Source organism: Neofelis nebulosa, chromosome 17 (genome assembly GCF_028018385.1).
Source record: "Neofelis nebulosa isolate mNeoNeb1 chromosome 17, mNeoNeb1.pri, whole genome shotgun sequence".
Classification (NCBI taxonomy): Eukaryota; Metazoa; Chordata; class Mammalia; order Carnivora; family Felidae; genus Neofelis; species Neofelis nebulosa.
The window spans coordinates 1,933,030-1,951,146 of NC_080798.1; the positions used below are offsets into that span (position 1 = coordinate 1,933,030).

Here is an 18,117-nt window from a genome sequence, read left to right on the forward strand (position 1 = left end):
TACCCGAAAGCATCAAATGGGGGTGATACACAGCAGACTCCCAGAGCAGACACCCTAATAAATGACCCTCCCATAAGAATTTGCCCAGAGGGACAGTCTGATGTTCTAAAGAACATAAATGGAATGATCCAAAGTTACCAGAATTCTGAGAAAGAATTATCACATTTTACCCATCTCCCACATATCAAGTTTCTTTTCCCTGTCTAGCTTTAAGAAAAAGAAAAGGGACCCTTTACCAATTGAAGGACAAGACCAAATACTATTTTATAAGTTCTTATTCACCATGACTGGTGATTAACAAACAGAAAAAAAGGTTTGCTTTTCACTTTTATGGAACAAATGAGGGCATACAAATTAGCTCAAAATAATCGAAGCTGGCACATGAAAAAATAAAAGCAAATACTGGTTTATGTCACTTTTTAAGAAGGAAAGGAAAAGAAAACAAGGTTGTCAGAACCTGAAAATGAGAGAAATTGACTAAAAGCAGGTCCAGGGAAATAACTACAAAACAGATGGTGTACCCTTCGATCTGTTTACCGTCAGGAAGTAGATGTCTCCCAAATTCTGACCACATGGCACTGTGGCTCCAAGAACGCGATTCCCTTGCTTAATTACGCTGCGATGTATATATTTCTGGGACTCAAACCTGGCCTTGCAGCCTGGAGGGAGAATCCCAGGGCAGGCTGATGAGCCGATGTGCCTCTGGAAACTGAGCCATGTGTTAAAAATCAAACTGCTCTGTCTTGATTTGCACCAACTTTCCAGTCGGCCCGTCCTTAGCTCAAACCCATTCCCCTGCACTCAGGGGTCACGTGACATTGAGGCTGCTATTACTCGTGACTCTCAGGGCCATGGTCGCGGCACTGATGAGATGGAGGAGATTACCCGAGCAGTGACAGATGGAAGGATTCAAACCACCTAGGGGCACCTTGTACGTGGCATGTGGTCAGCATATCAAAGGCAGCCATGTGGGGATCGAGTGGAGTGGGTCACATTTCCAACACCGACAGTCGTCCCACTCTATGCCAGGCGCTGCGCTGGATGCCAGGCTACCAGAGTGGGTACAACCAGGCACAGTCCTTCCCCTCCCAGGGTCTAACTCAAACGGCGGGGTGGATAGCAAACAACTAATCATTCCACAAATTTCAGTACCAATTCGTCCAGAGAAAAGACACAGGAGAGACTTTTATCCATGTGAGAAAAGGGTCAACATCAGCTGCGGCGAAAGAAACCCCAAATCAAACCCCAACGTTCCCACTCGGCCTTCAGACAAAGGGGGAAACGCGGTTGCATACTGTGTTGCAGCTCTCAAACACGGTTCCAGGGCGTGTAAGTGGCACTGATGGGGCCACGGAAAGGACGATGTTTAGGGCACGAGAGCTGGAACAAGAAAGCAGAGTGTGGTCAGTTCCATCAGCCTCAGTTGGGAACGGTCACCTGGAGGAACCTCCACTTGTCACCACTCTGCCATGGGCATGAATGACTGAAAAATCAGTGAGTGTTAATTTGGGGGTGAAATCCTTGCAAGTAGGCAAATTCGCAAAGACAGAATCAGCAAGGAAGGAAGATGGGCCACAGGCTGCCATGGTTAACGGTGACTGTCTCTGGGGAGGGCGGCCAGGTAAGGGAGACGCAGATGGGAGGGAAAATTCACTGTCTAATGGGTATTCTTGTCTCCTTCTTTGATCTTTGTGTTGGGTGTGTTTAGTATGTACTCAAATAAAGGAACGGTTTCAAGAAACTGCAACAGCGACAAGACTCAGGGCCTGTGAGACTTCCTTCTGCCGTCTGCAGAAAGGGGATGATGTCATTTCCACCAGTGGATAGTGGTGAGGGTTCAAGACCACTTAGGAAAAGGCTAGGCATTTGGTACAGAGGGGTATTTAAATCCCCTTCCCCACGATCCCCCAGGCCTTGACCCCTAAGGTGAAAAGTCTTCCACTGTCCTTCTAGAGCCTCGGTAGGTTCCGTGACCATGGTCATACCCTACTCTTTCTAACTGTGCCAGGCACTCTGCTTGCCTATTCAACACCCACACCTCCCTCCCTTTCTCTGTCTCTAAGTAATAACAAACTCGGATTTTGTTTAGCACAGCAATGTGGCTCAGTTAAAAATATCCACCGCCCCAGAAATCTTCTACAGCTGCATGAATGGGGCAAGTGAGCCACTTCTGGCCAATGAGACAAGCGAAAACCATCTTGACATCCGTTCCCAAATAAAAAGCAAAATTTCTGGAGGAGGAGGCATCTGGCCTTTCCCCCCTGCTTCCTGCCTGGAATGCAGACATGATACCTGGAAGTGCAGCAGCCATCCGTGACCATAAGGAAGACAACCTTACGCTATGAAAGGTGAGGAAGAAAAGGAAAACGGGCCTGGGTCTCGGATGAAGCCATTGGGCCCTAACAGTCCATCCTCAGTTATGGAGGAAGAATAAAGCCCTCACTCTCTTAGGTTAGTGTGGTAGGTTTATCTCACAGGCACAGGTGAGATCGTCCTGAACTGATACTGCTTCCAGCAAAAGGATGTAGAGGGTCCTGGTCTGCCTTCCTCCCCTACCTTCCTTCCAAGGTAACTCGACTCGGGCCACAACCCAGCCACCACCAGCATGTGCAGATGTCTCTCCTCAACCCCAGCCCCAAATACCACGGACTGATGGGCCTCAGATCCCTTTCTCTCAGGCTACCGCCTCCAGCCCTCCACCACAGATGGACTTCTCTTAATCCCTATTTTGGGTCCTGGTTACCATTCGCTCCACAAAACAAAGCCAGCCTCACGCCCAACCTTGACCTGTCCTTAACGGCTCTGTGCTTCAAATCCTCCATCTGTAAACTGGAACGACTGGGGGACTAGCTTCACACGGGGTGTGGTGAGGATTCTTCAACATCATCGGGCTTCCAGCCGCTTTACCGGGAAGAGAATGTGCTGACCAGGCGATGCCTCGATCCAGAGGGGCTTAGCAGTTAATCATGTCCTTGGACGCAGCTGCCTGGGTACACGTGTGTGCGCATGATCTTGGCAGTCTTGACTTGTTCTTAGTTTAAAACTATCAGCAGGGCTGTGGGCTTTGATGTAGCCACAGGAAGCTGGGCTTTTTAGGTTTATTCAACATACCATGCGAATGTCTCCTACGTGCCAGGCATGGTTCTAAGCAGTGAAGATAAACAGTGAACGAGCAGTCAAAAATCCCTGACTTCATGCTTGTGATGGCGTCGTGGGGGAAACAGAGAACGAGCAAAGGGACAGAGGCACAGAATGAGGCCACGAGGGGTGGAGTGTGAAGCAAATGGAGCCAGGGAAGGTGCTAGAGCATGCACTAGGGGCAGGCTAGCGGGGAGCTTTCTAGGGAGATGGCATGCAGGCAGAGACCTCAAAGAAATAAGAGAAGGACAGGACCACCAGACTCGGCAAACAAAAATACGGGACGCCCAGTCGAAACGCACGCGCTACTGGGGACACGTTAACACTATGCAACGATTTGCTACATTGCCACCCCAGGACACCAGGGTCCCATGAGCCATGAAAGAAGGACCAAACATACACACACCACAGCAGGCAGCCATTCTGCCCAAGTGAAACTCAGGTATTGGCCCGAGAGGGGAGGAAACCTGTGTCCATACAAAGACTCGTATGCCAATGTTCACGGCTGCCCCAAAGCTCCCCCATGGGCAGACCTCTTTCCTCAACTCCTTTTTTATTTCATTTTAACGGTGGCAAGATACAGACAGCACAAAACTTACCATCTCAACTGTTTTTAAGTGTACAGCTCAGGGGTACTAAACACATTCATGCTGTTGTGCAGCCATCAACACCCTCTGCCTCCAGGACGTCTTACAAAATTGAGGCCCTGTGCCCATTAAACGATGGGGGCCCATTCTTCCCTCCCCAGGCCCTGGAGCCCGCCATCCCTCTTTCTGTCTCTATGTATTTGGGTACTCTGAACCTCTCCGATAAATGCAAACATACAGTGTTAAGTCTTGTGTGGCTGGCCTACCGCACTCAGTGTCACGTCCGCGAGGTCCATCCGCGTTGTAACACGTGGCCGAACCTTTTCAGGGCTGGATAACGTCCACTATACGCACATCCCACACGCTGCTTATCCTTGGCCCGTCCACAGATGCTCAGGCCGCTTCCACATTTTGCTGATTGCAAATAACACTGCTGCACACGTGGGTGCACACACTTCTCTCTGCGTTCGTTTCCTGCTGCTTTGGACACACACACACACCAAAAGAGAAACACCTGGGTCACTTGGTAATTCTACATTTGACTTTTTGAGGAACGGCCATACTGTGTCTCTCTCAGTTCTGAGCCTGGTGGTCCTCGCACCCAGCAAGCTCCAAGCCAACAGCAGCCATGCCCCCCTTCACCCCGACCCGGAGCTGCCCCTCAGCACCTGTATCACCCTCCCTTCAACCGCAGGATCATCCCTGGTCCCTTCCTCCCTCACCCAGCAAGCAGCCAAGCCCCCTTGCTTCCGGTCAGAAGTGCCTCCTCTCCTGCCCCTTTTCATCTCATCCTTTCCAGAACTGAGTTTCTGAATTTCTCTCAGATCCATCTATGTCTTCCTATTGCCACGGCTCCCAGCTGGTCCTGTTGATTGCCAGGGCTCCACCTGCCCATGGGTTTTGCATAACTGAAAGCCAGCAGCCCCCCAAAGCCTTCCTGAACCTCCAGTTACTGCCAACCCATTATCCTGTTGGGTATTCAAGATGGCGCTGGTACATAATGAGCCTTCAAAAATATTAGCACCCATATCTGTCCACTCATTCATCTCTCAAACATTACACTTGTGTATATATCTTAAGTAAATAAATATATAATATCCACATATATACCATCCATCTCTCATCTATCAAACGTTACACCCATGTATAGTCTTATGTAAATAAATATATAACATCCATGTATATACGTATCTGTGTGTGACATAGGTGTGTGAGAGAAAGATTCATACCGAAAATGCTTAAAAATACTCATTATGGTGGTATGATTGTGATAGTTTATTAAAAGTATTTTTAAAGATTTTCTTTAACTTTAAAAAAATGTTTACTTATATGCTACGAGAGACAGAGAGTATGAATCAGAGAGAGAGGGAGAGAGAATCCCAAGCAGGCTCCATGCTGTCAGCACAGAGCCCAACGTGGGGCTCGAATTCACAAACTGGGAGATCACAACCTGAGCTGAAATCAAGAGTTGGACATTCAGCTGACTAAGCCACCCAGGTGCCCCTAAAGATTTTTTTAAATTAAAAAAATAACACAAAATCTTTGAGAAACATCAAACCCCATAGAAATGTGGAGAGAAAAACTATGGAAATACCCCACACCCTCCCTGGCATTCCACAGAGCCAATCACAATTTTCTTGCTTTTTTCCTTCTTGAAATTTTTTGTACAAAAGAGGATATATGCATGTGTGTGTGTGTACATGTGTACACATACACACGTAGTTTCTATTTTACAGGAAAGAAATCATATTCTATACGTTGTACGGCCACTTTACTTTTCTTGTTTTTTGAACTGACAGTCTATCCCGTACAACTTTTTATCCCACAATGCCAACCACTAATATTTTTTTTCTTTTCAGAAATTTTCTTTGTGTGTACCAAAATGAGTAAATTACAGATAAATATACACATACACACATTTTAAAAACAGGATCAAATTCAGACTCTACATATTGTTTACCAATATGCACAAGCAGGGGAGGGACAGAGAGAGGGAGACACAGAATCCGAAGCAGGCTCTAGGCCCGAGCTGTCAGCACAGAGCCCAACGTGGGGCTCCAACTCATAAACCGTGAGATCATGACCCGAGCCGAAGTCAGATGCTCAACTGACTGAGCCACCCGGGTGCCCCTATTTTTCTCTTTTTGACTCAACCGTGTGTCCCGGACCACCTTCTGTGCCCAAATGCATGCAGCTCTGCATTAAACTGTCAGACAGCCGCTCACGACTTCACAGCAGGGAGGTAACACGATTTGTTCGGTCGTTCCTATATGGACGGACACACAGGAGTAGCAGTTGCCAACTACCTTGTACACTCCTGTGAGTCCTGTAGGACTAATTACGGGAAATAAGTTTTCTGTGTCAGGGGTTATGCATATTCAAAAAAAAATTTTTTTTTAAAGATTTTATTTTTAAGTAATCTCCACATCCAACATGGGGCTCGAACTCAACCCCGAGATCAAGCGTCGCACGCTCTTCCAATGGAGCCAGCAGGGCACCCCAGATTCAAAATGTTGGTAAGTCCGACCAAATCCCCCTTCAGGAGGTCATGCCTTTAAAACACTCACTCACCGTGTATGAGAGCCCGGCCTTTAACGATATTTTAATTTTTGGATTTGTCTGGAAGTCTGGCATTGTGTTTTTTTGATGTGTGTTCCCTAACTGATCAAGAAGTTGAGGCTCTCCTGCTAACTTTCCTGGCCTTTTCTCTTTCTTCTGCCGTTCATCTATTTACCACTTCGCTCTCATGCCTCCACCGTGACATGGAGGTCCTGCCTCTCTCTGTGTCTAAACTTCCCTCCGGTCTTGTCTCCATCTCCCCTCTCTACGCAAACCCAACTTGCAAAGGATTAAAATCTAAAACATCAGAAACAGAATGTGACAACATGGCCACGCTGGAGAGTCAGAGTGAAAACTGGCCCGCGCGGGATCTCAGGAGTGAAGTGTGCCAAACAGCCTTGAAGCTGGGGATTAAAGTCTTTCTTCCATCTGGAACCTGGCGTCTACAAAACAGTGACCACATTGTGAGCCTTCCCAGAAAGAGCGCCGCGTTGCCTGGCTACCCTGCAATGTATATATGGCTTGGCAGCTGGCCTGGCTTTGCAGCTCAGAGGAAAATTCCAGGGTGGGATGCAAGCTGAGGTTCCAAGGACAAATGGGCCGGAAGGTTTAACCCCTTCTTTTCAGAGCTCGAGCTGAGGGGCCTTCTGGGCCCAGGTCAGCTCAGCCAGGTGGTCAGATTTCCAGGCTCTTTGGTTTTGTTCTTTGCAGAACGGACTTAGCAAGACCCAAGTTGAAGACAGGCTTCCAGAACCCATGAGGTCCATAACCCACCTGGCACTCCCGGGACTCAGCATCTGGAAGAGGGTCTTCCTATTCAGTCACGTCCTGGCTCAGACACTCACTAAGCCCCAGAGCTTTGTGGCTCTGGGATGCAGGCCACTAACAGCTCTGGGCACAGGTCTCTACTCAGTAAACTGAGGGTGACCGGTCTTGGCTGGGCTGTGTTGAACATCCTACTAGAGAAGGAAGGTGACACAGAAATGCCCTGCCTCTGTTCCCTCCTCCTCTTCTTTTTAGCTTCCTTACGGATGGTCTGCCCTCCTCCCGCAGACCCTCATAGGTCAGTGACACCACACCCTATTCATTCTGTCTACATCTTTGCTATGGTTTCCAGCAGAGTGTTCAAGAAGGCATTTACAAGGCCCGCGAGGTTCTGCCTCCCAGCTCCTGCCGCTCCCCAGGCTCTAGCCTTGTTGGTCTTCATCTGGGTCTTTGATCACACCAAGGTAATTCCCGCCTCCAAGCCACCCTCCGATCAGATCAGGGCGGGCTGCTTCCCATACCGCAGGGGCTCACATGAAATACCATGTCCTCAAAGAGGCATTCCCAATTGCTCCATCTCAAATGCAGCTAAATCCAAGCTTGCAAACCTGCCCTCAACCCCAGACGCTCAACCCCAGACCCTCAACCCCAGACGCTCAACCCCAGACCTTCACTGAGCTCCCTGAAGATGCTACCCCACCGCCCCCCCATGCATTCTGTAGATCCCCAATTCCACCCCACCCCGACACTGGGTTACTCACTGAATTATCTCGTACTCATCGAATCGGGTGCCTGTTGGTTTGCTCGCCCGACAAGCACTCCCCTTTATTTTGGTCATCAAGCTTCCTATTTCATTTGAGGGGCCAGGCCACCCCTACTCTCAGCCCTTTGCGGTGAGTGGGAGTGACATCACTTCTGATCTAGGAATGGATACAGGTCTCAGGTCTGTGCAACCAGCATCTCAGGGACTGACTCACGGATGGGCCCGGAACTTCGGTAGAATTACTGGGAGAGAGGCACTCCGTCTCCACTGCTGCAATGGCAAGCGGCACCCACGCTTGGAGCTGTTGGTAGCATCTTCACCATCTTGAGGGGAGAGCCTATGGCAGAATGAAGCCCGATCAGAGGAAAGCAGGTCCCAGAGACTGAGAAATGAAGATCTCATCTTTTTTTTAAAAATTTTTTTTTTTTAACGTTTTTTATTTTATTTTTGGGACAGAGAGAGACAGAGCATGAACGGGGGAGGGGCAGAGAGAGAGGGAGACACAGAATCGGAAACAGGCTCCAGGCTCCGAGCCATCGGCCCAGAGCCCGACGCGGGGCTCGAACTCACGGACCGCGAGATCGTGACCTGGCTGAAGTCGGACGCTTAACCGACTGCGCCACCCAGGCGCCCCTGAAGATCTCGTCTTAATGACATCACTTGAAATGCTAGATCCAGCCGTACCTGAAGCACTCTGAACTTTACAGATAGGCAGACAAGACATTCCCACTCACTTTGTTTAAACCAACTTGAGTTTATTTGTCTGTCACTTAGATAGGAAATGTGTGACAGATAAAACCCCTATCTTAAGCCCTTGTCCCCACTCAATTTGAAAACATTAAAGTCATCCCTGACTCTCCCCCCTTCTACGTCCCCACATTCAAAGACCTGCCAAGTCTTGTGACGTCTACCTCATAAATGTGCCTTCCACCTCTCGTATCCTCCATGCTTCTGTCTCCATTTACCACCCTTCACACAGACACGTGTCCCAAGTCTCTAGTCCACTCCACCGTTATGTCTCCTCTGCTTTCTTGCCTCCACGTTGGCTCTCTCCATTCCAACATCCAATCTCAAAAGGGACATCCTTCCAAAACACCAACCTAACTCCCCCTCGCGCTTAGTGACGCGTCTTCGGTGACAAGAGACAGAAATACTAATTGCTAAAGCAAAACCAAACAAACAGAAATAAAAGTTGTGTACTGAATTGAGTAACTGAAAAGCCCAGGGGTGGTTGGCTTCAGGCGTAAATTGACCCAGATTCTTAAAAATCTTTTTTTTTTTTTTTTTTTTTAATTTTTTTTTCAACATTATTTATTTATTTATTTATTTTTTTGGGACAGAGAGAGACAGAGCATGAACGGGGGCGGGGCAGAGAGAGAGGGAGACACAGAATCGGAAACAGGCTCCAGGCTCCGAGCCATCAGCCCAGAGCCTGACGCGGGGCTCGAACTCACGGACCGCGAGATCGTGACCTGGCTGAAGTCGGACGCTTAACCGACTGCGCCACCCAGGCGCCCCAACACAGATATCTCAGTGCTGCAGATATTTTATTTATTTATTTATTTTTTTAATTTTTTTTTTTCAACGTTTTTTTAAATTTATTTTTGGGACAGAGAGAGACAGAGCATGAACGGGGGAGGGGCAGAGAGAGAGGGAGACACAGAATCGGAAACAGGCTCCAGGCTCCGAGCCATCAGCCCAGAGCCCGACGCGGGGCTCGAACTCACGGACCGCGAGATCGTGACCTGGCTGAAGTCGGACGCTTAACCGACTGTGCCACCCAGGCGCCCCTGGATTCTTAAAAATCTTGATCAGGGATCCATCCCTCTCCATCCCTAGGCTTTTCCCACAGAGCTTTGAGTGCTGCCCCTCATTGGCCCAGATGGAGTCACATGTCCATCCCGGAGCAAATTACAGTGGTTTCTATTAAGCAGGTACAGATCCCAGGAGTCCCATACATTGAGGGGGGTGGGAGGGGGGTTATCCAAAAGGAGAAGGGGGTTTTGTTGGTTAAAGAGTGTGAGTATCGGATAAGCACCACCTTACGTCCATCCAAAGTGTACCACTACCTTTGAGATCAAGTTCAAGCTCCACAAGACTCCCTGTGGTTTCCTCTGCACCTACGTACACCCTGCCATCCCCAACAACTACCACCTCTACACACTAGCTGCAAAAAACCACTTTGGGTTTCCTCAACCCTCTCATCCCCAGACTTCTGCATATGTCCACTCAACCCTGTGCTCGCCCCTCCCCTGCTCCTCTTTTCAATCATTTCCTGCTCAGCTTCGAGGCCTCAAAGGTTATTGCTTCCAGGAAGGAGATCCCGAGACCCCACAAATGAGATCTGGTTCCTCCTTGTTTCTTTGGGGATATTAACCCTACCCCTTATTTTGGGGACTGTTTCTCCTCTACCCATATTCCCACCAAAGGTGACCTACTATAACATTACTCTCTGTGCCCTGGGCACCGGGTGAGTGTGTGGCACACCTCGGGCCAGTTCAGAGCCGTCTAAGGACAAGGCGAGTAAGACTCATTCTTGCAGACGGGTAGCCTAGGAATAGCACCGTTCTGACCTCATGGGGAAGATGTGCGGGACAGTCTGATGCCAACGTGCAGATTCAAGTGGTAGGAGAGACAGCTGCTGGCTGCACTCCACCACCCTGAGGACAGCTACACTCCTTCCCCCCTCTGGGATTTGGTTACAGGAGCCAAGAAATTCCCTCTTTGCCTAAACTAGTTTGAGCTGTTTCTGAGATCCAGTCTTGTGTAAGGCTCCAAGCTGACAGTGTAAAGCCTGCTTGGGATTCTCTCTCTCCCTCTCTCTCTGCACCTCCCATACGTTCTCTTTCTCTCTCTCAAAATAAAAAAATAAAATGTGAAGAAGAAAAAAAAACAGAAACAAATTGAATTCCAGAGATGCAACACAATATATAGTGGTTAAGGAATGCTATACGGCCTCAACTCCATTAATTATTTTCAATGTGTCTGTAAACAAGTCATTTAACCTCTCTGTACCTCCATATTTTCATGTGGGAAGCAGCGGTGATGATTAAAAAAAAAGTATGACCTCATAGGATTGTAGAGGATAAAGTAAGAAAATCTATACAAAGAACACAAACTGTGTTTCGCGTTTAGGCAGCCCCAAATAAGCATGAACTATGAATAGACCCACTTGCTGAACATTGCACAGAAAGAAGTAAGCAGAAATATTTGCTACTCCACTAGAAATGTGTGAGTGTAGACGGAAAACACGAAAGTGGATCTGAATGAGGCCGGCGGGTGTGTTTCGCTATCTGAACACACATGCATGCCTCACTTTTCTCATCATAGCTGCTATGCATCCCACCCCATATGCTGTCTTTGCCGGCCAAGCACTCACTCCATCTCTTCTGAGACTAGCTCTTCTCTTACTCTCTTGTCATATGGTTCAGGTGGGGCTGATCCCCACCCTGCTGACTCCAGGAGTGGCCAAGGACCCAGGTCTGGCCCACAGCACGGTAGGTCCTTTTGGCCTCAGTGATTAGTTCAGGGATGGGCATATCACCCAAGTAAGGGCACAAGGGAATGAATACCAGAAGGTGAGGATTACTGGGGGCTACCGTGGAGGCTGGGCCACTAGAGCACAGTCACGGAGGTAGGAAGAAGGTTGGAGGAGAGCATCGCCATGGAGGTCCAGTGAAGCTGGGTCAGTGGTGCATCTTGACTTGGTTAAGGAGAGGATAAGTTGTCAAGTACTTCTGAGAGCTGTCAGTGCAGTGGCCTTTCCGTGGGACAATGTAGGTGAGAAGCAGAGGCCTGATGGGAAGGAAGTGAGGAGAGAAAGCCGTGTGGATGTGGGGGGAGGATGCCTGTGAGGAGGGATGCCCTTGACCAGAGAGGGGAATGGGATCCAGGGCGGGGAGGGTGGCCTCAGGGAGGAGCGCAGCAGTCCCCGCAGAGGAACATGTGAGGGGAGACACCGGGGCCCAGATGCAGGTGTGAAGGCAGTGTTGGAAGTTATGGTAGGCCCCTTGTGATTCGCACAGTACGTGAGAAGAAGGTTGTGGCACCACGTGCAGCACCAAATAGCCACGTCCTGAACAGTGGGCTTCTACTAGTGCAACTCGTTCCTCCCAAACCACGCGGTTCAAATCCTGGCTCTGCTGTGTACTAGCTCTGGGACAAACTACCTCTCCCTTTACTGATTCAGTTTCCCTACATGAAAAATGAAACACAAACAACAACAACAACAACAAAAAAAACCCAAAGAACCAATCTCTGGAAGTATCCAACCAAAAGCTTACTGTGAGCACCCACTGTAACACAGCTCAGCTCACCTGCTTATCTTGGATGAATATTACTTATTGCTTACAATGAGACCGTATTCAAAGCAACTCAAGAAGAAAGCTTGAGTTGAGTAAGCTGGAAGGTGGCAGCTTACAAAAGGAGTATGTCCCCTGCCTTATTTTTTTTAACGTATTTATTTTTTTTAGTAATCTCTATGCCCAACCTGGGGCTCAAATTTATGACCCTGAGATCAAGTGCACATGCTCTTCCCATTGAGCCAGCCAGGCGCCCCTGTCCCTCACTTGTTGTAGATTATTATGATTATATTATATTAATCTTATAACATACAATGAAATATGTATCATGATATTATATGTGGCAATCTCATACATAACTACGTATGAATACAATTTCACATATAAGTGTAAAACAATAAATACTAATAATATATAATAACTGTGTTGTAGATCACCCATCACTTATTGTAGCATCCACAACACGGGCCCTGCACCAGTTTACCCAGTAAAATAAGGATTGGGAGGAATATGCTAGCAGAGAAATAATTAAGAGTGAACTGGGTATTTATTGACTATTGAAGATGGAGATACAATATACAATCATCTTTTGGTGAAAGCTAGTGAAAGCCTTTCTCCTACAAGTCTGGGTAAGTGTCCTGGAAGACAGAAAGCACAGCATTATTTCCAGTGTATTCCTTTCACTTCATGCCTCAACCTTGATTTGTCAGAGCAGATCTGGCCCCTTTACTCCCTCCTGCTCTAAGCAGTCTTTCTAATTGTCTCCTGGTTTGGGGTCCCAAGGGTTTTCTTAGCCCAAGACAATGGGCCTCGGTGAGACTGGGGGGCAGGGGAGAGGTATGCTATTCATCTGGAGAGTGCCTCTCATCACTGGCGCCTCTCTGGGAAATTGCTTCTCTTAAACAATCGGCCTTTCTTCTGTCTTTCTTCCCTGCCTTGGGGGGCGTGCATGCCTCCAGGGTTACAAGTAACTTCATTTGAAGGCCACAGCTCTAATGACCTTCAGGTCTTGGATTGATCTGGAGCCTCCAGCCCTCTGGCCCACTCATTCTCTCCTGGGACACTCCCAGGCTGCCACACCAGACTGAGGGACGCCAGGAGCCTCCTTTCCTTAATCCCCCCAGCTGGGGCTGGAGGCCCTTGCTACGGGTGGCCGGGTGGCCGGAAGAAAGCTTGTTCCCCCAATCCATTGGTCTTGCAACCTCAGGCAAGCCCCCTGTCCTGTACACTGTCCCTGATCCTGTACAGGATCTGTACACAGGCGGTATCTCAGGGATGCAGTCCACCTATAAAGGGAAAGATAGTTACTGTTTTCATACCAGGAATGGAGGAGGCCTCGACTCTATTAACGTGTGTCAGGAAGCAGGTAAGCACAGACCCACTTGTAAATGTTTTCATATCCAGGAATGGGGTAGACAGAGACCCTGCCTCTGCTCTCATCCACGTTCGGGACAGGTGACCCAGTAAAGCCTGTCTCTAGCAGCAGTGAGAAGGATTCAGGCAAACCCCGGAACTTCCTATATCCCCTTTTTTGGCCCCAGAATCCTGCAGAGCAGAGGAGGGGAGCAGGTAGAGAGGGGCAGAAGGGTCTCACCCCATGCACCCTACAAATCAAAGAGCAAGAAGGCTCCCAATTCCCAGGCCTGGTACAGAGCCCTCTGGGGCCCCAGGAGCCATAGTCTATCCCTCAGACGCCATAGTACAGGTCAGTGACAGGTGGTTCCCCTCTGGAAGCCCCTGTTCTCCCTCCCTAGTGCCGACTACAGGAATTCAGAGACCCTGCCTGGGACAGTCTGGTGTAAACTATAAATACAATTCTATCAGACACCCAACAATGGGGCTCATGCAACAAGTATCTTACATACCCACGTCCCAGGCACTGTGCTAAGTTCTGGGGAGTCACCGGAGCTCATGAAGATTTGTTCCTTTTCTCCTGGGGGGGGGGCGGACCAGGGAATGGGGGCTCTGACAAGGTCAAGACAACTTTTAAAATTAATGGCAACGGGCAATGGTTTCTTGGATGTGACACCAAAAACACAGGTGACGAAGGCAAAAGCAGGCAACAAACTTGAAAACTTGCGCGCAGCAAAGGAAACCATCAACAACATGAAAGGGCATATGGAATGGGAGGCAATATTTGCAAATGGTAGAGCCAACAAGGGGTTCATATTCAAAGCATATGCAAAGAGCTTCCAAATTCAACAATAAAGGAGCAAAAGACTTCAGATGCTTCTCTGAGGATGATGATACGAATGGCCAACAAGTACTTAAATAGGTGCTCAACAGGACTGATCATCAGAGAATGCAAACCAAACCCACAATGAGATGTCCTCTCACACCCATTAGGATGGTGATTACAAAGAAAAAAAAGGAAAAAGAACACAACAGAAAAAAAAAAGAAACCAGTGTCATCAACGATGTGGAGGAATTGGAACACGTGTACACTGTTGGTGGCATTCCAAAATGGTGGGACTGCAATGGAAAACAGTAGGGAGGTCCCTCCGAAAAAGAAAAGAGAAGGACCCTATGATCCAGCAATCCCATTTCTGGACATACACCCAAAAAAATTGACAGCTGGGTCTCAAAGAGGTATTTGCACACCCATGTTCTCAGCAACGTTTTTCACAGGGGCCAACAGGCTGAAGCCACACAGATGTGAAGAAGCAAAATGTGGTCCATCCATACAATGGAGTATTATGCACCCTTCAAAGAGAAGGAAATCCTGCCACCTGCTATAACATAAACGAACCTCCAGGATATGATGTTAACTGAAAAAGACCCTGTCACAAAAAGACAAATATTGTATGATTCCACTTCTGTGAGGTTCTTAGGGCATTCACATTAATAGAACTAAGAGAAGAACACTGATTACCAGGAGCTGAGGGAAGGGGGCAATGGGGAGTTGTTGTTTCATTGGTACAGAATTTCAGATTTGCATGATAAAAAAGTTCCGGAGACTTGTGTCTCACAACAGTGTTGAATATACCACTGGGTTGTACACTGAAAAATGTTTAAGATGGTAAACTTTATGTTCTGTGTGTTTTACCCCGATTTTAAAAATGGAGATAATAAAACAGGGTAACCTGCTGGTTCCTTGGGAATTTCTACATAGGAGAGGCTTCAGAAGGGTGAGGAGGGATCTTGTAGCTGGTTTGTGTATCACTCTATAAATAACCTGGAGAAGACCTCAGTTATCCACATCCAAGAATGGGTATTAATTGTGGGGCTGGGGCCACATAGGAGGTGACACCCATTTTTGGAGGGCATAAGGGACTATTATTCCAGCTGGAGTTTTTGGGAAAAGACCCCTCTGAAGAGACAACACTTAAGCCAAAGCCTCCGGGCTGGCGTAAGGGTCTTATAAGGGCGAGAGGCCATAGGGACATTGCAATCTGTAGCAACGGCTACAACCATCACTTCCATTGTTCTCAACTGTGTTGTCAGTTCCCAGAGACTGTAGCTATGGTGCGCATTGCCAGGATAAATCCTTTAACCAGACAATGTCCCCTTGCATGGAGCAGGGCAGGCGAAGCAGGCTCCTCGGGGGAACAAAAGCATGGCTTGCAGCACTCGCCAATGCCCACCGTGTAAATCCTCCCACTGTGGCTGACTTCAAGTTAACAAGGTCGCGTCACTGAAGATGCGGCTGGAAAGAGACGAGCTCCAGGAGCTCTTCTGAGCCCGTGCAGGCCAGCACCAGCCTGCCACTGGGACTTCTCTTATTCTGGGCGGGATCAGGGAAAGTCTCCCAGAAGAAGGGTCCTGAAAAGTGGAGACAGAACTGGGAAGGACAGGCAATGGGAAGGAGGGGTTTCAGGCTAAGATCTCCATAGCTCCCAGTCTGGCCCTCAAGAGTGGCCTCCAAGAAGGGCAGTGTGACAAACGTGGGGAGTGGAAACCCGGTCTGCCTTCTTTTTTTTTTTTTTTTTTTTTTGTAATTGTGAAATGCACAATTACAAAAATTTTACTGTCTTAATAATAAAGTAAATTTTACTGTCTTAATAATTTTTATTATTAAAAATAATAAAATGTGTAAAATTTTACTGTCTTAATAATTAAGTAAATTTTACTGTCTTAATAATTAATTTTATTATTAAAAACAATAAAATGTGTAAAATTTTACTGTCTTAATAATTTTTAAGTGTACAGTTCAATAGCGTTAAGTACTTTCACGTTGTTGGGTAGCTGTCCCCACTACCCATGCCCAAACTCTTCATCCTGCGAAACTGAAACTGTGGCCCCATTAAAAACCAACTCCCCGTTTCCCCCTGCCCCAGCCCCTGGTGCCTGCCATCCTACTTTCTGTCTCTAAGAATGTGACTCCTCCAGGTACCTCCTAAAAGTGGGCTCATGCAGTAGTTGTCTTTTTTGTGACTGGCTTATTTCTCTCAGCGTGATGTCCTCCGGGTCCATTCACGTTGTAGCACCTGCCAGAATTTCCCTCCTTTGGAAGGCTGGAGAGTATTCCATTTGTACGGACAGACTACATTTTGTTTCTCCATCCATTCATCAACGGACACTTGGGTTGCTTCTGACTCTTGATTTTGTGAGTAATATTGCTGAGAACATTGGTGTGCAAATGTCTGAGACACTACTTTTAATCCTTTTGGGTCTATAGCCAGAAGTAGAATGGGTGGGTAGAGACCCAGCCTGTTTCTCACATTACTCTTGCCCCAGCATAATGTCTGGCACTCACAAGGGTCTTGGGAGATACCGAACCATGCCTAGAAAAAGGTCTTAGGAAGAATCCTCCTACGCTGGCACTGGGCATCCAGCATCCACCAAGAACTCCATAGAAGTTACCTCATTTAAAGTAGGACCTGTCAGGATGCCCATTCCACAGGGGTTCAGAGAAGTGAGACCAGTGGAGTGGAGGGGCCGCAAAAGAAACAGGATTTATGGGCAGAGCCTGGCTCTACTGGAACATCCAATAAATGCTGAGGGGGGTGGTCTTCATCCCAAGGGCTGCTGACTGCTTTTCAGCAAGGAGGGCGATGTTAACAGATTTTTCTCCAGTGAAGACCCTTCTGACTGTAAGCAAAGCGCATCAGATGCCACTCAAGTCCAAAGTGACCTGGAGTTAATGTGTGGTCACAGAGACGAGGGAGAAGAGGAATGTTTTGAAAGACATTGGCGAGGACAGTTGGGCACAACTTAATGTACAAGATCCGGGTTCCCCAGTTCCCACCTTGCGTATAACCACATGGCTGACCCGTGACCCTTCCCTAAAAATGGGACCACATTTACATAGGGATGGTTAGCAGTTGCTGGGCAGGGATCTCCTCAAGGGAGGGCCAGCCACGTGTTACCCCATTTGCTGAGCCTGCAGATGTGTCCTTGGATCAAATGACAGCTGTGGGGGCGGACAGGGCTAAGGGCAGGAAGAACAGAGCCTGGACTTAATCCGCCACAGTTGTTCTGGCTTTGAAAGGAATATGTTGTCCAGGCTGGCCTATCTCTTGTCTCTTTTACAGAAGATTGTTCTATTCTTCCCATGCTAAAAGGAATATGTGCCCACTGCAACTACTTTGGAAACTGCATGCACACATATGTACATATATACATACATGGAAAAAAATTAAAACTACCCACAAGAGTAACCAGAGATGAGTCTTGGAAACATTTTGGAATATTTTCACACATTACCTTCCCAGTGAAAATATATTCATAAAACCACTTGTAATGAAATTGGGAGGATGCTATTCATTCGGCAATTTTTACCAGAGTGCCTACTTGTGCAAAGCACTGTTTCAGGTGCTAGGGATACCACGGCTTACAAAACAGCAAAAATTGAGCCCCTGACTTTGTGGAGTTGACACGCGCTGTGTCCACTTTGTGCTTCCCACTTTTTCCTTTTTCAGGAACATATGCCCCTGTTCTCACCAAACACCCTGCGCTCCCCACCCCCCCCACCCCCACCCCCCCGCCCCTGGGCGGACATCTGGCAACGTCTGGGGAAGAGTTTGGCCACACAACTGGGGGTAGCCAGTGCTCCTGGCATTTA

General features: G+C 48.0%; 1 protein-coding gene across 1 annotated transcript in view; it reads right to left on the reverse strand.

Moving 5' to 3' along the window:
• Positions 1 to 18,117, reverse strand: part of LOC131500085 (uncharacterized) — a 173,834-nt gene that overhangs the window by 121,191 nt on the left and 34,526 nt on the right. Inside the window, exon 8 of the mRNA XM_058708823.1 lies at positions 8,027 to 8,149. Within this exon, the coding sequence (XP_058564806.1) occupies positions 8,027 to 8,149 (123 nt within the window). The remainder of the gene's footprint in view (positions 1 to 8,026; positions 8,150 to 18,117) is intronic.